This window comes from Marmota marmota, unplaced genomic scaffold, assembly GCF_001458135.2.
Source record: "Marmota marmota marmota unplaced genomic scaffold, marMar, whole genome shotgun sequence".
NCBI classification, from domain to species: Eukaryota; Metazoa; Chordata; class Mammalia; order Rodentia; family Sciuridae; genus Marmota; species Marmota marmota.
In genome coordinates this window covers 11542661-11567241 of record NW_025999999.1, presented here as the reverse complement: position 1 = coordinate 11567241, position 24581 = coordinate 11542661, and the positions used below count along the sequence as shown (strand labels likewise).

Below are 24581 nucleotides of genomic sequence, written 5' to 3'. Positions count from 1 at the left end.
TTTTATTTTTCTCTTTTCCTCATGAAGCCAAGATTCATTTATTTCTTTTGCATTTTTGTTTTTGATATTTTTTCCCCAAATAGTGTTGCTCAGAACACTAATCTCATTTGATGTCACTCAATAATAGATCCTATAATCAGATATGTTTGGAAAATGTTACATGAATTATGTATGTAAGAGGCTTGGTGCATATTAGAATAATACAATTTGTGAAGTACAGGAACATTAAATTTGGCCTAATCAAACATTTCCAAATAATTTAATTCTGGAAAATATCCCTTCCCCTATGCCTAGGGTTGATATTTAAAGTGTTTAACAAACCAGTACATTGGATTACGGGTCAGCCTGCTCCTCAATCTGTCTTTCTCACCTGCTGGTTCAGAGCCTTTGTTCTTTGTAGACTATGGCTCCCACAGTTGACCACAGGATGATAACTGTGAACTAGGGATGCAGTTGGGCACTAATAATTTCTTTCCAGGATGCAGGACCACACCAAGATCACTGTCTCCCCTACTTGGACATAGGCTGATTGTCATGGACATTGACCAAACAGCACTGGTGCTGGTCTTGATGCTAGAGAAAGTTTCTTGAGACCTCTGCTGTGCCAATCCTCAGTCTTTTGCTTGCTGGACTGTTAAGAGACCTAGAGGGTACTGATAGGCCATGGTGGTAAGGCTGCAGGAGTAGCTGCTCAGAAATCTTTGTACTATAACTATCTACCAGCTGGTTTGCAAGTATTTAATATTTTCACTCCTGTACCATCATATAAATCAGTATGTGCCAGCTTATTGTTAGTTCTACCCATAACACCGGCCAACACTCTCATTCTAGCTGTGAAACACCCTTGGACGACTGCCAATCTATACCATTTGGGTGTGTGAAAATGAATTATTTTTTCTCTGTCAATTGCTTATTACAAAAGCCATGATGGTTAGACCTCCAGGTCTGCTGAGATGGAGAATCAACAATTTTGGTTCCATCTTTGAGCTTCATAAAATCGAGATCCAAGAGATAGTACAAAAAATAGTGATGGATATCTAGAAGAAACTGGACTGGTGTACAGTGATATTATAATTACAATATGCAAAAACAGCATAAATTCTGAAAAAAGTCTAATGCAAATCTGAGCCACTTACTCCATTGTCATCTTGTGACATTTGGATTAGAGTTAAATACACACCTGTAAATGGGTGTGTACACATGTACACACACACACACATATATACACACATGGAAGATGATTTCCTACAGATTGCTTAAAAAGTAATCCTTATTTGCCTTTGTAGTGTATGGTATTATTAATGTAAATATATTCACTAGTAGAAATTAATAGAAATTCTAAGAAACTCACTCTCTGTAGACTATCCCTACTTCTCTAGCCTTCTTTCCTATTATTCCCCTAGAAAATTTGAATCATCCCCTCATATCCAATGAAGTTGTATTATTTCCATCTCACTAGGCAAAATGTATTAATGTAGAAGTATGAACACAGTTCATCTGCCTCCCACCAACTCTCAAGTAGATATTGCATCTGCTTGTTTGTTCTTGAACTTGTAAATATTATTCAGATATTGAATAGGAAAAACTACACAATAAAAAAGCTAGAAAAAGCCAACAACATTTAGGATACAAGCAAATCTTAGTAGACAGAAAATGTTGGCCAGAAAGGTGAGCCTGAGAGTGGGGGGGAAAAAAACAACACAAAGAGTGGACTGAGTGAGAAAAGAAATCTTAGATTTTTTTTTAGAAATTTGCAGGAAATCTCCTCACATTTGCTGTGAATTTGAGAAGGGAAAGATGGGTGTGAGAAGAATTTTCAGAAATTTCCATGTGGTTCACAAATAAGATCTATGAAAGATCTCTGGGATGCTGTTCAAATGTTCTTGGCCATCAATCCATGTTCATGTGACTGTCGTAATGTGGGGACTAGTCCTGAAGAAGCCAGTTATGTATCCTCCTTGTACCAGGTGACTTCTAGTTGAAGATGCTCACCCTACTTCCTGTTTTTAAACTCCTGTCCATTGTCAAGGTTCATAGTTCTTGGAAGAAGTTTTACATATCACTCCATTCCTCAATGATACGGAATTTTACCCAGATCCTTCAAAGTAGAGACTTTTTGGTATTTGCCATCTGGGTATAAATTTTAGGATGAAATGTCTTGAATTTCAAGGCAGAATTGATTCTTAATTCCAACAATACTTTCATCCAACTTTTTTGCTCCATTGTTTTCTTCTGAGTAGACTCTTTGTGGATGGAAGTGAGATTGTTTAAAAAAAAAAAAAAAAGACTTTCTCTATTTATCATTATGGCCAGTAGGAATTTGTAGTTTTCATCAGGATCCAAAGCAAATTTATATTACCCCATTTTTGTTCTTTTTTGATTAAACCAACTTTGTCTTCTAATTATTATTAATATCTCTGTCATTGTGTCTAGTACATTATAACTATTTCTTTATACTTCTGACTGTTGAAATTACCTGTTAGGTACTTGAGGGGACTGATTTTTATATCCTGGCAGTTAGCACAGTCTTGGTATGTTTAAGGAGGTCCACAGATGTGAATGATCGAATAAATTTCATAGGAAATTGGCTTTGTGAAACAAAGAGATGAAGAGGAAATTTTATTACTTTTTTTTTAAAGAAAGAAAGAAAAAAATGCTGAGGTAAAATGAAAATAACCTAGGGCTTAGGGCCAGGATTCCTGGATTCAAATCCCAGATGTCCTGTTCCTCAACCTCAATTATTACTGTTAAATAGTCACCTACATTCTACAACTACTGTCTTCAAATAGAGATTACCATTCCCCACTGCACATGGTTTCAGGATGACCTACCAGAATTAAATTTTCAAAATACAACATAGACTTTCATAAAGATAATGATTAAAACCCATGTATTTAATCTGAAGTCATAAGTTATTGACCAGTGGCTAAATAAAGATTAGAGAATCTACAAGAAAGATGGTTTCAGTGCCAAGAGGTAACATCCTGCTCACTCTGGGTTGCTTAACACTGGAAAAGGCCATCGGGAAGGTTGTGAAATTTCACTTATTATTAAGACATTTCCTTGCTCTTAAATAATAGAAAAAGACTGAATGACCTTTGAAGGGACTAACCCACCGTATATCCTATGACTCATGAAAGAAAACACAGTTTGTAGATAAATCAGGAGAACCTGCTTTTCCACTGTACCAAAGATAAAGCAAAAGTTTAGAAATGTCATAGCCTAAAAGCTGTTTATTTCTTTGGTCAATTTGAGGAACACCCTCATCTCTTAATCTTCTTAAATTAATCACATCCTTTATGCAAAGTGCGTACATTAAGGAGCAGCAGAGAGATGGAGTTTTAATTTTTACCAATTCAATTTAAATGCAAATGCTAACCACTCACATGATGCTACTGTGTACATAATTAAGCATCATTATATACTACATGAATCATTTAGAAACCTCCGGAGAGCCATTCTACTATGTAAAACATGCATTATACTGACAAGTAGCCGAATGACGTGTACTTCTGTCCTCATTAAAGCCTCCTTTGAATTACAGGTCAACTGATTATGGGACAACCTATGAGAAGCTGAATGATAAAGTGGGTTTGAAGACAATCTTGAGCTACCTTTATGTGTGTCCTACCAACAAGCGTAAGGTAAGAAATGTATATTTAGTATGCTACTGATTCATGGTGTGATTTCTATCTTGATTGGCTGACCTATCTAGCTACCTAAAAATCCTTTGCAGTTAAACTTCGATTAGAGATGTAAAGATGAGTTGATGGGTGGTAAGGTGTAGAAGTGCCTGACACATCATAATTTTCTAATCAGCAACTGTGAATGAAGGAGGGTGAGGGGTAGGAGCATCATTTCCATTTTGGAAAGGCAGCTACATGGAGTAAGTCTTACTGAGTGTATGCTGCTGAGTGTCTTGTAGAAGCACTGACCAATCAGGCACAAGAATTAGAATAAGCTTAGACAGGACAGAGGAAAGATGGATTTTCATCTGATGTTCCAGGTTCCCTTGACATAGAGTAAATATATTAACTAGAATTTCAGTGAATGCATTATCCTACAGCAGACAGGGGTTCATTTCTAAAATTTGTCCAGGTTGCACAGAAACATTAGGAAGGGGGCCCTGCCTTTGGCAGAAGAACATAGCATGGAAAGAATGGTGAGATTAGTCCTTCCTGATCTGGATCTTAGCTGCAAGGAACCTTGGAGATCGTAATATTCCATGCCCTTATTTTACAGATGAGAAAACTCAGGTTTAGAGAAAGAAAGTGGTTTGCACATATTTCAAAGCTGCATGCACAATCAGGACTAGAATTCAGATTTCTTCCTTGGGAATCATAATTTTTCCACTTTATTATACCTTTCCTATTAACAGGGACCATCTATTCTTCAGAGTTTTTATTTTCCCAGAAAGAAAATGTCTAATTTTAAGTGAAAATGGCATTTATCTCGAAGGAAGAGTGACATCTTTATAAATTGGTGTCATCAAATTCTGAATATTAGGGGTGAGAGAGGTTGCTGTGTTGCTCGGGCTGGTCTTGAACCCATGGGCTCAAGTAGTCCCCTTGCTCCGCCTTCTAATTAGCTAGAACTATAGGCTTATGCCATCATGCCCAGCTCTCAAATTCTGAATTCTGACATTATGTCTAAGTATCCCATAGATTATATGAATTAATAGTATCCATCAGGAAATAGAATAGTGTTCCTCATTAATATGTCCTAAACCATATTCTGTGATAATGATAGCTCTGATCTCTAGGGTTTCATTTCCAATTTGTCATTAGGTACTGATAATGACCTTAGGCAGTTTCTACCTTTTGTCATCTGGACTGTAGAAGGCAAATGATACTAGCTCTTAAGCAACATCCTCAACTCTGACTCCAGTAAGTGGTCCCAAATCTGCCAGCCCTGGTCCTATCCTGTTGCTCTGGATTGGGGCTCAGGTGACTGTATCAAGTGTTTCTGGTGTACATCTAAACATTTCTAGTGCTTCAGTAAATGCAACATAACAGTTGAGCTTAGACTCTGAATTTAAATGGCTTGAGTAAAACCCCAGCTAAGCCAATTACTAAATGTATAGGTATGGTGATTTACTTAATCTCTCCAAGCACAGCGTCCTCAAATTTAAAATGGGGATAATTATAGTACCTACCCCACGAGGGAGGTTATAAGAATTACCTGAGATTAGACATTTCAAGTGCTTAGCACGGGACAGTAAAGGCTTAATCAGTGTTTTCTTTTCACTTTATTCTCCTTTCTTATCATCTTGTTCCTCCTGCTTCATATAATTATTGGAGGCAATAGTAGTGATTATCCCCTATAAATAGCAGTATCCAGTAGAACTTTCTGCAGTGATAGAAATGCTCCTCTAAACTGTCCAATACTCTTGACATTAGCAACTTGTGGCTGTTGAATATTCGAAATATGACTAGCATAAGGAAGTGAAAGGATTTTGAATTTCATTTAATTTTAATTAACTTAAATTTATATATTTAAGTTATGTGTATGGGTGATGACCACAGTACCAGACAACACAGCTCAATAATGTCAAGCTTAAAATTAGAGGTATGTCATAAACACTCCTCTCTTGTCTTTACTGCCTCCTTATTGGCCCATCATCAATAATTAAACCTAATCAATTTTGATCTGCTGTATACAGATTCAAACTGAGGAACTAAAACTTTATCCTTTATTTCTTTAATGAGATTTAGTTGTTTGTTGGCTTTAAATTAATCCTCGTAATCTCTATTGATTTTTTCCTCTAGTTCACATTTTTAGTAGATTTAATTTAGCAATCAACAAACTGTATGCTACATAGTATGCTTTACACCACAGGGTAAATTGAGAAACAAATCAACATCCCACCTCCCAAATCCTCTATCCTAGTTGTGAATACAGTGTGATGCTTTCTGATTTGAAAGGTCCCTGAACTAAGATTCAGAACTGGACCTCCCTGCCTTGAATCTGTTGCCAACCAGCAGGTGACTTTGGGTGAGTCATTTACACTTGCACAATGAGGATCCTGGGACTAAGGTTGTGTATGGGAGTTGGATTTGAAGAGTGACACTCTCAAGCTCAGATGTAGCTCCTGAGACTAGAAGGAACTCTTGAGAGGGAGTAGAGCAAAGAGCCCTGCCATAGAACCCACTCAGTTAGAAACATTGACACCAATGAGACTGCATACATGATGGGTAGCCATTTGGAGGACTTGGAAAAGGATATTTGGCCAGGGGTATTTTAACTGCTTTGAATGAAGACTTGGCAGACCCTAGTTCCAGAGAGGGAGAAGTCACTGTCTATGACTATGAGAAAATAGCTGTGAGAGAATAGCTTTCTTCGGGCCTGTTGCTCTGCAGAAGCAGAGGTGGCCCCTGATGTTTAAATCACAGTGTTTATGAGGGAACCTAAACCAAGGGATCTTTTCCTCTACAGATAAACGAGGCCTTCAGGGTCACTTTCTGAGATGCTGATAGATTTAAGATATATTGGAGGACAATGAAGGTCTTTACAATGGTGCAAAAATCAATAAAGTTGACATAGCAGTATATTTGTGTACAGTTTTTCTACTTATGAGGTGAATTTATCACCAAGAAATATGTACCCCCATCCCTGCAAAGGGACATATTTGAACCAAAGGGATAGCACCTGCACAGCATTTTAAAGTATGAATATATTTGCTTCAATCAATATGAGTTTATGTTTAAAGAAAAGGAGGAGGAGGCAGAAGAAAGAATTATCAGGCTCTCTTTTAATTATAGAGGACAAAGGCATTGAAGTTCACTTCGATTCTCCTGGGACTCCTGCTATCCTCTGGTGAAAAGGGCAGGCTCCTTAAAGGGCTGCGTTAAGTCTTTCAAATCTCTAGGATGCTATGTAACAAGTTAACATCTTTTGTACCAGAGAGTTTCTTCTGTGTTTCACGTTGGTGGGAACAAATGGAATAAAACTGACAACATCCGTGTAACTGCCTGCATTCCCAGAAGCCTGTTTGTCTTCCCGTCCTTATTGCTATTTTTAGGTGTTTGTGAAGGCGAGAGCAGTTCTTTTTCAATCATCGTGTCTCAAACAGCAGGCATCGTGTCCTGGCTTTGCAGGCAGCTTGTTAAGGGCATTACTGGGATCAGAGTCCAGAATAAAACAAGCCCTAATTTACTGTTTAAATTGATGATCATCCATTGACCGCTTTTCTGCTGTAAATTATAGCAGGTTTCCCCGGATAGGTCTATTACATTAGAAACTATCATCTCATCCAGTGTCAATCTAGGAAATCTTGACTAGAAGACAGACAGCCTGCTCTTAGGTGTTATCCTGTCTTACTCATACTTTCTTACAGAAAACACCCATTCCCTGGCCCCTGATATATGAGGTAGGCCCCAAAGAATAAGACCAAGTGGGTCCTAGTGCCAGAAGACAGGCAGGGTAACTATCTGTCACCATGGCTTGGAAGGAGAATAATTCCTCCACCTCTACTTCATGATAAATTCCAAGGCTTGTTTGTGTCACCAGAGGTTTATTGGCTACATACATATAGTCTGCTAGGAGAAAAGATGATTTAACCTGTACCTAAGAAGAACAGCTGTGATGCAGAGGGAAATGGGAGAACTAACACAAGTGTAGCAAAGGAAAAAAAAAAATCAATGTTTAAATCTCAGTCTCCCTCTTAAATTTTCTTCAAGTTTATTTGTATTCTGCCTAAAAAGAAAATTTCTTTCTTTCTTTCCACAACTGACCTTATCTTGCTGTTTCTTCACAAGGTGTTGTATAGCATCTTCAAGGATTAAAGAATACAAAACTCTACCTGGAATTCTTAGAGAGAAAAAACAAAACAAAACTGAGAACAGCCAATTCATTCAGTTGTCATATCCTCATGGTCTCTTCACACTATGTTACCTGCAAAGAAAAAACCTAGATAGTATTTGTTCTTTACATTTCCTGTGCCCCTTTTGCTTCCCTGTTCCTTCTCATTTCTGTGTTATCACCTCTTTTTTCTTTTTCTTCTGTTTTTTTTAGGGATTTATTTTTTTAATTAGTTTTAATTTGTTATACAGGACAGTAGAATGCATTTATGCACTTTGATATATCATACATAGATGGCGTATAATTTCTCATTTTTCTGAGTGTACATGTTGCGGAATCATATTGGTCATGCAGTCACATATATACATACATTAATAATGTCTGTTTCATTCTACTATCTTTCCTATTCTGTTATCACTTCTTAATTAATATCATTCCTGCTGAGAGTCTTCTAAGGCTTTCATCCTATAATTAGGACCCTCGCTCCACAGAACACATTGATCATTCTTGCAGGTCTCTTGGTACCTGCCGGCATTAAACACTGTTTGCATTTTCTCCAGATGTTTAGGTTTTAATTACCATACTGTATGCGACACTTTCTAAATAAGTGTTTGATTATTGACTCCCTGTCTCTTTTTACCCTGGGCACACTTAATTCCTCTTGTCATTTGTTTTCCTGGGACAGGAAAGAGTTGTGTGTGCTAGGGTCAGACAACTTTTCTCAGGAAGGATTGTGGGATCAGACCCTACAAAAGGTGGGGATTTTCAGATTCTACTCTTTCATTTAACAGAGATGGAAACTGAATCCCAGAGAGTTTCGTGACTTGCCAGTTACATGCAACTGGTAAAAGAAAAGCCAAGATTGTGAAATCTCAGAAGTAAATCTCAAATGCCACTACTTCTACCACATCATAATACGCTACGTTTGTTTTTGATTATGTCTAACCTCTCCTTTAGAACATAAGATCCTACATGGAATTAGGTGCCTTGATCAATTTTGTAGTCTTTGTCATGCTGAACATAGGACCTTGGTAGATAGTTAGTGTTCAGCACATGGGGAGTATTTGAATTGAATATAGGGTGGGTTTTGGACACTCGGGATGGAACTTTGGGAGGACGAGTCCTGTAAAACCAGCTTTGACTCAGTAATTTCTCAGAGTCCAATAATTATAATTGTAAGTTAATTATTAATTATAAATAATTCTTTTGAGTAAACAAACAAGGACAGTAAAGAATCCCATAGGTTTTAGTCATTTCTAGGCCATAATGTGTAATTGTATCTTTCCTAAGAAGAGCATGATTGATATTTAAAATGCCAGGACTTTGCATAGCACTCACTCAACATTGTCTGGTGAGGCCAAGGGGAACTAGAGTATTGTATAATACATCAAAGGGGGCGATGACATTTCCCTTGGCGGGCACTTGACACTTGCTCATTCTCCCCTAGCTCTTTTATCTGTCCCTTTGTACACAAGATCATCCATTCGCCTCTAATCTTTTAAAGAGAATGTGTGTTTCATTCATAAAGAAGTGTCATGTGTGAACTCAGAGACGCAGTGGTGGTGGCATTTTCCAAACTTCAACAGACGTGCCCTTTTTTAGTGAATAAATGCTTACTACTCTCCACTTAGCCTGGGCAACCATAGCTAAAGGGAAAGATCAACTCGTTTGAATGTTTTTTGATGGGTATTTCTGAGTTTTATACTGTTAAGCTCCATTGAACGTTGTTCAGTTTTTTTCCTGAGCAGTATAAATAAAAAATCCAAAAAAAAAAAAAAAAAAGCATGCCGCATTTCTATTTTTTTTCTCTGGGTGATTTTCTTACAGTTATTTCAGCCTCTATGTTTCAAATAAACTACAGAATAATAAGGACAGAGGACCCTCTGAAGCAAGAGTATAGCACCAGGAATAGCCCGCTTTGTTGCCAAAGTGGTCCTGGGGAACCTTGTGGAACTCCTGGGCTTGGCAAAACACAATGGAAATAAAACAAAAAGGCACTGATCTAGGACACTGTATTCCACACTCACCTCCAACAGCCAACTATCCCAAATTATTTTATATAAATCAAACACCTATAAAATTCATAAAGAAATGCTAATAAAACCATAGTCATATCAATTTTAGCACAACATGTTACATTACATAAAAAGCACTTCTTTCATTGGATATTAACTGTGTGACTCTAAAGCTTATGTTGTCAAATACTTTTTAAAAATATTAAAATGTTATCCAGTTTAGGCAATAACTTGTGGTCAGTACATGGCTTCTAAAAGCTTATTTTTTTCCTTCCATCTCTATTAATCCCTCAAATCACCTAATTTTCCTGAGTTCTCAGAATTGATAACATTAACTAGTATTTTATTGTTTTACATCATGCAACATTAAACAGTACTTAGTAATTTTTGGTGGAAGCACTTTCCTTGCCTCATCAACATAGCGCATGTTATCCCTCATGGATATTATGTCTATCACATGCAATCTAATATATTAAACATTAATCATAAATGAGTGATTTTAAAATCATAAGTTATAACTTCATGAGGATGGAGTTTACAGATTATTGAGGTTATAATACAGAATTTTTGTAGCCAAATTTATGTTTTAAAGAAAAAGATGCATGTAGCTAGCTAGGAAAATAGAAAGGTGATTGACAAGTCCACAGAGAAATCTTTACCAAGTTCGAGTAGTCTTTATTTAAAAAAAAAAAATACAGCCTGTAATCCCAGTGGCTGGGAGGCTGAGGCAAGAGGACCGTGAGTTCAAAACAAGCTTCAGCAATGGTGTGGTACTAAGCAACTCAGTGAGACTCTGTCTCTAAATAAAATACAGAATTGGCCTGGGGATGTGGCTCACTGGTTGAGTGCCCCTGAGTTCAGTCCCCGGTACCAAAACACACATACACATATACACACACAAAAAAAAATCTGTTTTCTATTTACTCTAAACAAGTTAATTAAGATAGTGATTGCCTATATTAGTCTGCAAATATTGTGAATATTGATGAAAGTTATGTATTTATTATGTGGTTGACTGGTTCTCAAAAGGTGGGTAGCCCCTGTGGTCAAGTGATCAGAAATTCTCAAATATGAAGAGGATACTTCTCAGAAGCCAACCATTCTTCAAATATATGTAATAGACTAATGGCTTAACTTTTGAAAAGCAGACTTTTTTTTATTTACTTGTCTGCTTACTTATGTGTTTATTTTTGCCTCATCAGCTGTCCTTTCTAGAGCCCACGAACTCTCAAGTCTGGCTGGCTCAGTGTTAGATGCCCACCCTTTACCCTTTATGAAGCTCAAATGCATTATTTCAGGTTGGTTCGGAGTTACGCTCTGCTGTGGAAAATGGTCAGTGGTCTTTTCAACATTCTGGTCCCTTTGCTTGCAGCATACTCCCCGTGGTTTCGCACAAGTTTCCATCATCCAGTGTTTGACGTACTGTATCTAGAACATTTGTTTCTAGTGGATAGCCCATGCTGCTCTGGTGATGGATGGAGATGAATGCTGGCGGCTACAGGAAGTTTGCCATATTTACTAGGGTGAGATGTTTCACTACAATACATCAGATCTGCCCCAAGCTGCCTCTTGGTGCTGTCAGGAAAACAAAGTCACTGTGGATGAACCTCTAATAAAAACCACTTTTTCTTCCCTGGGGAAATTAAGAGAACATGACCAGCCTCAGGGCTGAAATCCTTTCCATTCAAACATCCCTTCTGTTGACCCTGCCTTTCCCTTAATAAATCTTCTTTTGAGGTTTCGTCCCTTTGTTCCTGTAGGACTTCACTTCCCTCATTTGCTGGGTCCCTAACCTCTAATATGCATCTCATTTCACAACCATTCAAGTCAGTCACTTTAAATAAGTTTTACAGAACAAAAAACAGTCACTCACAGTAGTCTTGTGAGTTTAGACAGAGGTAGAGAGGCCCACTGTGTGGTATATTCACTACAAGGGTTGGGAGAGAGTTAGTTCTTTTTGGACTGCGTGGGGCTGTGTTTGGGGACCAGACTGCTAAGTGTTGCCATGATTGACAGCATCTGCCATCAGGAAATGAGCGTGCCTGGAGTAAGGAAAGACAATGTGGGCTAATCAAAAAAATAAAGAATAGGGGAAAGAGAACATCCTTCATGATAAGAGAAGAAGAGACATAGGAGGGAAGCCACAGATGTGAAGCCAAAGAGAGAAGATGGCAGAGATTACTGCAGAAGGTTTAAAATAACACAGTAGTGATGAGAGAAAGCTCATACAAAGCACACAAAAAGAAAGTGGGTAGAAGAAAATGAAATAATAAAATCATAAATATGTCTGGCAGTAGAAGTTTAAGAATCTCTTGAGATCTCTCAGAGAGAGGAGGGCTAATTTACCAGGAACTTATTAAGACTTTCAGAGAGCGTACAATTTACCTTTATCTCTCTGTTCTTCCTGAATGGTTTCAAATGGGCAAAAGATGTTGATGGCTGTGGCCGAAATTCGTTTTGCCAGGAAGAAAAACACAATTATGACTGAAGTGTGGAGGCGTGGTAGGCGCAGATCTAGACACACCAGCTCCCCAGTCGCATATTCAAATACCATCACTGCTGCCTGCTTTTAATGAACAAGTGCCCTTTGCATGACACCTCTTAGATGTACAGCCACCCATGGGTGGAATGGCCTCTTAGCTTTGTGCACGCCTGTTTTCTGTACCTGTCTGGTATACCATCAAACACCTATTTCCTATCACTGTGGAGTCACCCTTTGTTATTTGAAGGGTGTCATTGTAAATTTTGCTCAGGGGAGACTTTTATTGTGGCATAATGAACCCTGCAGCCAGGGTGCCTAGCTCTAAATTCCAGCTAAGCCACATCCAAGTTGTGTGCCTGTAGACCAGTTTCTATTTGTTGGCTGGTTAGTTGTGAGACCATGATGTAATTCTTTCTCTCTAAAGTAAAATATAATGATGGTGTCAGCATCATAAGATAGCTATGAGAAGTAGAATCAAAACATGCAAAGAACGGTGCCTCCACATGGTAAACATTTAGGAAATGTTAGTGTCCTTATTATCATTACTGTCACTTTCAAATTATGTGGCCATGCCTTATGCTGTCATTGGTCAACTCAACCAAAAGTTATAAAATGCCTATTTGGTGCCAGATTTTTTTTTTTAAACAACTAGGAAGTAGAATAAAAATATTAGACATTGTTCTTGCTCTCAAGAACTATGAAGCCTGGTAGAGGAGATGAATGTATAAACAGTCAATTACAGTACAGAACTATGTATCATAATAGCTATGTACATAGAACTTTATCTTTGGGGACTCTAGGAATCTTTCACAGAAAGGCAAATATTTGTCAAAGGAGAAGGGAAAAAGGAGATAAAAACCATCTTTCTGTATATGTGCTCTGAAGAACTATGTTCACAGAGCACAGTGTATAGCTTGGAGTGATTTGCAGTTACAGATTAATGTGTATCTTTTGACTCTTAAAACACATTATTTTCCATTACTATCTGATTATAATGACTACTTAGACTCCCAAATGTCTCCAAGACCCATTTGAATTATAATTCCAATGTAATATGAAATTTATTTTCAATTATTTAAGTGTTCTTTCCCTGTCTCATGGATAAAATTACTAAATGGGCAGTGGTGACATTATTAATATTGAATTAATAGAACTAAAATGCACCTTATCATAGATGTGGCATAGTCAGCACTTATCTTCAATAATTGGTGAGTCATAATTATTGGAGAAATTTGGTGGTGTCATATTAGGGAGAAATCAATCGACATGTGTGTAATTGAATGCCTGACTCTAGCATGTTTCTTTGCAAGCATGATAGAAATGGATATAAATCTAAAAGATGCATGAACTTTGCACTATGGTCCCATCGCAAGGATGCAATTAAATAACGTAGGGTGATGAACTGCATGATGCAGATGACTCTTAGAGACTTTTAAAGGCTCCAGGAATTTGGAGAGAATGGTATCTGGAATGGTCAGGAGAGAAACATGAAAAGGCTTTGGTTGACCAGTGAAGTAGACTGGTGTGAAATGGGGTCATGGTATTCACAAGAGGAAAACGTAATTCAGTGGACCAAGGTGTATTAACTGCTAGGCAGTAGAGATACTCATATACATAACAAAGGGCCCTGTCAGCATACAGTTCACAGACTGAAGGATTATAGGCAGAAATGAGCAGGGGGTTTACCTTGACATAGAGACAATGCTTTACATTTTCTAAAATCTTAATAATGTGTACTACCTATTTATATATTGTGCATCTTGATCTTTTGCATCCCAAAGCTTATAAAACACTCCTCTGATAGATCATGTACCCTAGTTGTTTTTTTTCCTTGCAGTGCTGAGAGTTGAACCCAGAGCCTGTGCATGCACTCTACCACTGCTACAGCCCTAGTCCCTATCCTAATTATTAGTTTAGAAAATATAGTCCCTGCAAGCGTATGAAAGGCTGAGGAGGCCTCCGGCATCTGGATCCAGGTAGTAGGTAAACATTGGAGAAAGTGAGGAAAAGACAATGGAGGAGGCTGGGGATGTGGCTCAAGCGGTAGTGCGTTCGCCTGGCATGCATACGGCCCCGGTTCGATCCTCAGCACCACATACAAACAAGGATGTTATGTCCGCCAAAAACTGAAAAATAAATCTCTCTCTCTCTCTCTCTCTCTCTCTCTCTCTCTCTCTCTCTCTCTCTCTTTAAAAAAAGACAATGGAGGGATTTATAGCACTAAGGGAAGCAGCCTAGCTTGTGTGTGGGGACTAGGAGGGTTGGCAGGTGTGACATATTTTGACTTGTCCTTGATCTTTTTCTCCACTATTTTCTAAAAAGAGTCCAGATTCTGTTGAAGGAGATAATAGCTGCAATTTCACAAATGCAGATGATTTCCCCACGAGCAAACCCAAATTTCACTGGGATGGATGTAGCTTTTCTTAGGAACCAAACCCCTCCATCTTGACTCAAATAATTATAGTGTTTTAATTGGAGAGACTCTCAAAGAAAATAGCCAAACTTGTGCTGGGGAAAGTGATGGAGGATCTTAGGAAGATATTTACCTGATATGGGAAGCTGTCTATTTTCTTTTGAATGTATGTCATGTGTTGTGTTTTTGTGTGTTCCTCTTATAGCTTAGTAGTGCATTATTTAACAGATTTCTGTATTTTTCTCCATTGCTTAATGCTGACTTTGTTCCTTGGGCCCTAAGCCTTTGTGCTTTCATTTGAAAGTACATTACTGACATTTACAAACTCCCACAGAGGACTCAGTCAATTATGACCATAGATGCCCATTGTTCCAAGAGAATTGACCTTTACCCCTAGGCACCAATTAAAATCTATTGCCTCTCACCCCTGCAGTGTTAGCTGTAATTCTGGCTCAGTGCCTAGTGTAACTGGTGGGACACATTCTTCTTAGTCGCCGTCTCATTTTCTTCTCCAAGGAGAAGAGAGTGACCTACAAATGAAAAAGTGTGCTTTTTTCTGGAAGAACAAGGGGCAGACCACCATAGTGAACAATGATTTTCAGTTAGATGACCTTTTGTGTCAACATAAATGAAGACCCTAAATAAATAAGATAATTAGGAAAGAATTGGGACATTGCCCGTAGGTTTATCCCAGATACACAAATATTATCACAATTCTCTAATTACTTTGTGAGGATGTGTTTCTAACTGCAGTGCCATTCTCCCCTAGGTTATAACTAGGCCTGATCTATGACAAGCTAACAATGACCGAAGTCCCAGAGTGTGGGGAGCCAGGCACAGAGTGCTCTACTTACCAAATTGTATGCACCACAGACACATACCAAAATGGTAGCCTTTTCAATACGTGTAAGTTTATGTAATCAAATTTGGTCTCATGGCATTTAGACCTTGAAATAGTTTATCTGAGATCACAAATGTTCATCATTTCTGACTAACTGGAAGTCTTGAAATATGCTAATTTAGGGACATAAGCAGGATACCATCCTCTGTGTAATCTTGAGCTTGATTTCCCCACCTTCTCTTCCTAGGGGTATGACGCTACTGACATTTTAGTGGGGTTTGAAGCCAAATTCTGTCAACCAAGTTATTTTGGTAGAAGCAGCCATAGGATAAACATAGCGCCCCAAGAACAAGTCTGACTACACTCAGATTGAGACAAGAAGTCCCGATTTGCTGAAAGTAAATGGAGCTTGAAATTTGCTTTTTCCCTGTTAGGTTAACAATTCCAGATCTAAGCAAGTTAAAGCTTGACAGTTCCTCTCCTTGTGGAAAGACCCTCTTCCTCTACCTTCTCTCAGCACTCAAAGTGCTACATCCAAACTGAGAAGAGGAAGTAAATCTTTGATCTGCACAGGGAATGATTCCTACCTTTATATTATCCCCCTTCTTTACTATTTGAAATTTTATAGACTTCTGAAGATTATATTTGTATGAGGGCTTAAAATTTCCCAAGAGCCTCAACATTTCACTTTCTCTACCCCGCAGGCCTCAGTGGTAGGAGTATAACTATTTCATGTGAGTGGGAAGCTTGGCCCCCCTGGGGACCCAGCCAGGATTCCATTACCCAGTGGCCAATGGAAACTGGGGACGCGCCTATGATAAAGCCCAGAAGATTATCAAGCCCAGTCTATTCTGCTTCATTTATTACAAATACATAGTTTTGCCCATGGTTCATTATATTCCTCCCATACAAACCCAACTCAGGGGAATTACTGAGAATTCTGAAATGAATATGTGGGAGAGAGCTCTGTTAAAATTGAATGTTACCTATCTACAAATGCTTAGTTGGTTACTTTTCAGTTTTTCCTCCCTGTCTACTACTCTCCCTTCCTTCCTTCCTTCCTTCCTTCCTTCCTTCCTTCCTTCCTTCCTTCCTTCCTTCCTGAGTCATTTATGTGAAAGAGGGAATAATAAGACCATCTTATATATTTACAACATAGCAGGTTTTCAAAATGATATGCAAGAGTGCATAAGTATAATCATCTTATCCTTGCAAAAATTCTGTGGATAGAAGATATTATGTTCTTGCTGTTTTATCCCTAAATCCTAGTTGGTGATTGGTGTTCTTTAACTAGAACCTAAGTCTTTGCGTTTCTGTCTATCCTGGTTTACTTTTGTTCCAAATACGTCTCCAGTTCTCTTTTCAGGAAGGGTTACTTTTTGCTAGTGTTCTTGAGGCTAAGTACTAGTACTGATCCCTGTATAGACCTTTAATCTATTTCATGTTTAAAATATGAATTATACAGTCTCAGATAAAATGCAATGTACAGAGAAAATGTAAAGGCAGACCATATGTCGCATTTTAAGTCTGCTTATATAAAATTATTCAGTCTCCTGCTTATCACTTCATGATAACAGCCTTGACAGCTTTATGGGATCAGCCAGATGCTTTTAGAATCTGAAAAGGACTCCATATAGAAGATCCCAAGAAGCCTCATCTTAACCCCATGTCCCAGAATGGGTTCCCAGGAAAAATTCTAAAAATACTTTCTAATAAATGAATCGATCAATAAAAGCAAGTTTGTGAATACTTTTTCCTTGGCATCTCTGAGATTAAAATTGCCAGCAATAATAAGCAAAGATTTCCAATGGCAGGAAGAAGGACAAACGGACTCCCATAATTCTTTTTCATCTCTGACATGCTGTTAGTCTGACTGGACACTATTTCTTGTTTTAGCTTTGAGCTTTCCTGCTGACCTAGCAGCCTGCCTCTATTAACTCACAATACACAGTGTGTTTTTTGTGTGTTTTTTCCCACTAAGGAATGTGTATCAGAAATGAACCTGTCCTATAATCACACCTGTGTTCAGAGACATGGGAAGCAATACAGGTGGCCCAGAGGGCAAGGATCTGCTTAAAGATAGATTCCATTGTCTTGAATGATGCTCCTTAGAGGAATCAAACTAAGAAGAGGCTCTTTCAACATTGTACATACATGTCTGCCAGAACTTTCTCTTTCCCTTATGTAACTTTGTTCCTGGTCTCTGATAGACCTTCAGCATCCACCATTGCTTTTGATCTGTGAGCTATATCATCATTAAATTTGTAGCCACCTACTTTTTTTTTTTTGTAGGTGTTCATGATTCCCTAGAAAAGAGATCTTCTAAGTAATTTTCTTGGAGAGAAAGCATATGAACACATGGGACCCTAGTGAAAAAAAAACTACCTTTATTTTCTCTTCTTTTTTCTGTATAAAATGTATAAAGGAAATTATTAAAATTTGGGGAGGAAGAGATGTAAAAGATATTTTAGAAAAGAAGTTGTTAACAATTAGACCTCGAGCTGGGGATATAGCACAGTTGGTAGAGTGCTTGCCTTGCATGCATAAGGCCCTGGGTTCAGTACCTACCACCAAAAAAATAAATAAATAAATAGAAAGATAGATAAATAAATAAAAAAATAAAAAGTAAAAAAAAAAAAAAAAACCTTAATTGGAACTAGAAATATGTTTTGTTTTTTTTTTTTTAAATTAAGTGATATGTGAAGTAACCCCAACTCATACTTCTTTAAAGAGGGAATAAAATAGTGAGGGCTCCTGCTTCTCAAATCAGCAATTACAATAAACAGCAAACTTGAAGACACACATGATATGTACTGAGAACTTCCTAGGCATGGGGATAATTCATGCAGAAACAAAACACAACAAAATTCTGACACCTACAAGGTCAGTACTATAAACTCTGAAATCAGCAGGATAAGTACTATAAACTTCTCTTTAAAGTTGGGAAAAGCTAAAGTTTGGAGAGGGATTGTCCAGGTCGTGTAACTGGTAACTGCACAAGGACTTGGAATGGTGAGATTTCCCTAAGCTTATTTGTCAACATTCATATTCCCCAGGCATTTGCTACAGGGTGCATTCTCCCTAAGGCCACCGTTATTCCCCCGCAAGGATGTGTGGGAGATAACAGCATCAGTTCAGTGAAACAAGCAGTAATGACAGCTGGTTTTTTAGCCATATAGTTATAGCTGGAGTGTTTTGATATCTCTGGCTTTTCCCAATATACACGAAAATCCAATATACATGGATGTCCAGGTGCCTTTTAAGAATTAGGGAATGGAGAAGCCAACTTACTATTGCGGCTCTTAAACCTCAGCATACAGAAAAACTACCTAGGGAGCATGTTACCATGTGGGCTCTGAGGGCCTGTTTCTTATAATTGATGTAGAACCTGCATTTTATATTTTGCTGAGCATGGAAGTGTGCTTGCAGGGAGGGGTCGTTTTTTTCAGTGAAACCCTTAGTTGCATTTTTTTAAAAATAAAAATTAAACAAATTGGTAAGGCTTTTTGCTTTGGTGATGCGAGTATAAAATATTGAAGTTCTGTGTTTGGAACCAACTGCCCTCTACTGGACAGTGCAAGATTTGATTTGAAATTAGAGCACTTCTCTCCATTCGTCCCGTTTACATAAAATTCAGGGTTCATTATTTCTCTCCCAGAAACACAACTGCATTTTACATTTAACCTCGTGGGTGGGTGGGGTGGGGTCAGAGGGCATTTTGGAGGTGTTCATATTATCTTTGAGATTTAAGGACTTTCGAGGTTGAAGACTTCAGGAGTGGCTTAGGAAAACACACCTGTTTGATCTTCCCCCTAGGAATGAAGGAAGTTGGGGCTGAAATTAATAATTCTTAGTCACTGTATGGCACAGAATGCTTGATGGCAATTGAACTGCACAGAGCCTTAGGAGGCTACTATTAGAGTTGTTTTCAAAGACATTTGTTAAACTCAAGGAGGAGGGCTTCTTGGAATTTTTGTTTTTTGAGAGTTCCACTCCATTATTCTAGGGTTCTAACTTCATTCCATTGCACAGCAAGTAGCTCTGTCTTGATATGAAACACAGGCATCCCACACAGGCCTATTAGATACAAACTGCTATTCAAAGAATTCTTGAGAGAGAAAAAGGAACAAAACAAAACTAAATTCAGGCATTTAAAAAAAGATTTGGGAAGGAGTTCTGACATGTGTCATTATCTGCAAGATGAGTAAAGGGGGGTTTTTACTGCTTTGAGTTGGGACCACTGAAAGAGTAGTTTTCTGGGTTTTTGTTTGTTTTTCTTACAGTGCTGGGGGATAGAACCCAGAACCTCATGCATGTGAGGCAAGTGTTCTACCACTGAGCTATATCCCTAGCCCCCAAAAGTGTCATTTTAAGGCAGCTTGGATGTGTGAGCTATTGCCTATCCTGACCTTGAACCCTCCCCACCACTCAATAAAAAGAGAAACATGGTATTAAACATAGACACTTTTTATTCCATAACCACAGTGTCTCCCCTCTACTGCACACAAACAGTGAAATAACAAAACACAAAGGAAGAAAAAGACTCCTTTTCAAGAAGAGATAGACACGAATGCCCAGAAGATGGTTCTCCACTTTTAAAAGGGAGCAAGGTGCATTTGCCAGCCTACCAGGTAGACTGCAAATGTTCTTAGTAGGGACTGTGAATCTGTAGAGCCAGTGGAAGAATGGACGATCCAGGTACCAGCTGATACCCCCTTTTGCAGCTTCTTCCACTGTACTGTGCAGCTCAGCCATCTCTGCCCCAACACTGCCAAAATGCACTGTCGCTCATCTCTATTTTGCAATTTGGCTGTCATGTCTTTCAAGTTCCTGCAGTGACAAGTGGAATTCAACAGGGCTAGCAGGGGGATCCTGGCACAATGAGAGAGCCTTCCTGAGAGACCAGTGAAGATCAGATCATACTGTTTTCTCAAAAGGGCAGCCTGGCTGTAGAGCATCTCAGCCAAAAAGAAGAGTGAGTTCCTTCATCCCCGGCACCTTCTGGCCCTGTGCCAAGCCCAAGGTCAAACTTCACTTCCAGTGTTTAAGGATATGGAAGAGGCTTTTAGTTGTGGATTGTTTTTATTTTTGAATTATATCTCTCTCTAATTCCCATAAGCACCCCCCCACAATAGATCAGAGAAGGAGAAGGTGCCTTGACTAGGACAGAAAAGATCGTGCAAAGACTGAATCGAAGTCTGATGACTTGACTTGAATCCCACATCTTGTTTCTTTTACAACCAGCAGTAAAATGGACAACTGCTATAAGACACTCTCAGCTTTTCTCTGAACAAGTTCAATATCCTTTTTATTTCCTTTTCCTCTTCTGACTTAGCTTTAACATTTTGTGGGAAAACAAGAAGTATTAGCTTGCTCATAGTTACGAGGCAAAGGGAAATGGATTGAATGAGCTGGGGGAGATGGAAGCTCCCTCCTATCTGTCCTGACTCAATGCTGAAGATTGGTTGAGTGTAGACCTGGAGGCACCAGCCTCCACTCAAATCCTAGCCTCAGTGACACTGGTGCATGAGTGGTACTAGGATCTGTGTCGCTACGCAGTGGGAACCATAGCATGGGTGAGGGCTGTGGTCAATGTTAAATGAAACAACACACCCAAAGTATGTGGCTAACATTCTTGAGAACTAACCTTGCAGCATTGGACTCTGGGATTTTTATCTAGTACAAGGATTTGCCTTTTCTAAACTTGGAATCCATAAGATATTTTATCCTGATATGTCTTTGGAAGAAAAACTCAAAATACAATTGGAAGCACAGAAAATATCTTTTCCAGTCTTTTTCCATGGAAGATAGTGGACACTTGCTATTGTGACATCTTTTTCTGCATGGGGTAGGTGATCTCAAATTAGGGAAGTATATATAGTCTAGTGGGTCTATACTACTGAGTCCAATTTTAGAGAAAATGAACTCCAAAGATATTTGAACCTTTGTGGGTTTTTTTTCCAGTTTACTGGTTCATTTCAGAAACAGTAGTGAAATCTTGAATTTCTTATTCCATCTGGAAAATGAGAAAGTACAAATTCTGCCTCTTATGATGTTATTAAAAGAGTAAAATGCAATCATATATGAAAAGACATTAAGCTATTTGTAAAATAAGGTTCATGTGCACAGGATCAATTTAATTATAGTTATTTCCAAGACAACTCTTTAGGAAAATGTTACCATGGGGAAGAAGGGTGGGTTTTGCATGGAAGAGACTTTACTTAAATGACAAAGAAACAGAAAGATGGAGACAAAAAAAATGTAGGAATCAGATTCTTTGAGACTTACACCATGCAGTCACTGTTTTGACTTGGTTTCCCCAAATGTGTGCAAGGAAATTGCTATCTCTAGAGCAGAGGGAATTTAAAAGGAGAGCAAAGACCTCTCAGTGGGATAAAGGCAGCAAACTCCTGACTTTAATTACTACCCCAGCTAACAAAAGATATCTGATCGCTTTGTTATGACGATATTCTTTTCTCACATACACTCAAAATCATGCAGCTTCGAGTGTCTTTCTTCCTTTAGCCATGAATTCAGATAATAACACATACCCTGTTAGCTCATTACATAGGAGCGAGGACCAAGAAGTCATGAACACAAATGAATGTGCACTTACTGAGTTGAATTTAATATTTAAGAATTACACTATGTTTAGAGGAAACATGGGGAGGATGTGATTAATTCCAACAGGTCAGGCTTTTGGAGAACTCTATGTAAGAGCAGAGGTTGGAGCCAGACCTTGGAAAATAAGAAGACTTAGAGAATGTTTTGACATTGCAAACCAAAGGGGCAGTTTGCAGATGACAAAGGAGCCTGTGGCGATTGTGACCTAGTGTATATATTCTCCAATTGACTTCACTGCAGAAACTCTGTTTTGACCCGAAAGTGTTGGACCTCGGCTGCCAGTGGATTACTGGCAGAGAAGCTGGAGAAGACTGAATGGGAAGAGGTTTTGTTGCAAACTGCCTGATAGAATGCAATTACTTGGGATGGAATCTGGCCAGGGCAATTGCTCTTAATATCACTATCCTTGCAGAAAGTTTCCAGGGAGTCTTAATGACTCTGAGTGGTCAGAACCTCAGTTTTATGTCTCAGTGAAAAGCTCACAAAACCCCAGCCAGAAATCATCAGCCAAGAGAAGCCACTTTTCTTGAATGTATCTGCAAACTCAACATCTGAGCTCAAAGGAAGGGCAAGCAAGAGGACCTTGGGGCTCTTGGGGGAGAGATGTAATCCAGAGTACCAATGCTTAGTCAATGAAACTGTTTATTGTATCTAAGTGCCATTTAAACAGAAGTTTACATGTTCAAAAGAGGCAGCCTGGAATAGAAGACTGCTATTTGGTATCTTTCCAGACACAAACATCAGGAGGAGAAAGTTCTGTATCTGCTGTCTCCACAATCCCCTAACTGATGGAATTCCTCTCCCTGCTTCTTTCCTGCCTGCCTCCTTTCTTCAAAGCAGACCCTTCTGTTAGCAGAAAAACCTTTTGATAGTGCCTTTGACCTACATTGCAGTACAATTTCAGTAGCTGTAGGAATTACCTAAAGAGAACAATGAGAAAGAAAGATAAAACTAGTTGGGTTCCCCCGCATTAATCTCATTGTACTAAATTGTGAAGAGAAGTCAGATGGTGACATATGTGCTTTTCTCCCATGCCTTTATTGATATTCTGTTCAGGACTGTGGGGATTAAAATACAATCTCAGCTTCACTTACAGCACAGTAGTGAGTGGGGCAGGATATTGGAAAGAGCCAAGCAATTATGCATTTGTCATGGGTAATAGAGAAGGTAGCATTTCCCCCCTTTATTTGAAGGACTTCCTCTCTAATCAAATGGGCTTCAGTCCCACAGGACTTAGGTTGCTTTCTATTTTGTAGTTTTATACTATTCTGAATAGCATTATTCTGAATGGGGGTAAAAGTTGCTCTGTGAAGTATCCTTTTTTTTTCTGTTTCTTTTAGATCATTGTGATTGTGTGTGTGTGTGTGTATCCAGAAAAAATAATAAGTGCCATTCCAGATGCCATGTGGGTGTATAAATCTGTTCCCTGTTGGCATGAGTTCAGGATTGGAAACTATGAATGGCAAGCCAGTCAACAGAGTGAGTGCCCTTGGGCAACATTTCTAATCTTCCTGGCATGTGGGAATAAAATACTTAGCATCATAGGATCTTTATTTAAATGAGTTAAATGGATAGTAACCTTAAGATCTCATATTAATGCCACCGGGTCCTTTCTACTTAACACATTCTAGTTCCTTTGATGCCTACTGCAATCTGCTCTCTTTACCTGACCTTTACTATGTAAAACTAAGTAGTAGTTTGCAGCTGCTGGGTTGCTACATGGGAGCCTTGAAGGTAATAGATTCCAAGCTTTACAAGATCCAAGGTACCTTTTCAAGGAGTAAGTTAATCCCTTCAAATTTCCCTAGCTAGTTCTTTATCATCCTCATCAGGCTTTCTGATACTTGTTTGAAAATATCCTTTAATCTAACCAATTGATTTGTTATCTCTAAACACCATTTTAGTTTAATTTGCAGCTGTGATGTCTATTAGGAAGTGATTACAGTGAATGAACCTAAATGTTGCATATTGAGATAAAGTATCTTTTGAAGTCCCTTGGACAGCTTGGGGAGTGATAAATCTGTAGTATTCAGAAGGCTTAAAAGGTTAAGACAATTGGATACTGATGTTGATACAAATAGTTTTGAAATTCAATTTCTTTTATCAATAGTTTGCATATAATCTTAGGGCATCCTTGAAAGGCTATTCTGGATATAACTGAATATCCAGGAGCTAGATTGCAGAAGGAAATATAAGTGAATACCCTTTTCTTAGTGCAGTTACATCCTACATAATGGCTTATCTATCTTTGGAAACAATGTCATTCTTTCCCACAGCACCTTCTTTAATTCTGAAAACACTTCATTGCTGGAGGTTGTTAGAATCTTCATTCATGAAGAGATCCATATATTTCAGCATAACTTGTGGGTTTAACATGCTAATGGATTTCTGTGCTCTAAGTACATT

General features: G+C 38.4%; 1 protein-coding gene across 7 annotated transcripts in view; it reads left to right on the top strand.

The window, feature by feature from the left end:
• The window catches only part of Sorcs1 (sortilin related VPS10 domain containing receptor 1), a 469029-nt gene that overhangs the window by 254488 nt on the left and 189960 nt on the right, over nt 1-24581 (top strand). For all 7 annotated transcript variants that reach the window (XM_048807293.1, XM_048807294.1, XM_015494770.2 and 4 more), the window contains exon 3: nt 3545-3644. In XM_048807293.1, coding sequence (XP_048663250.1) covers nt 3545-3644 — 100 coding nt within the window. The remainder of the gene's footprint in view (nt 1-3544; nt 3645-24581) is intronic.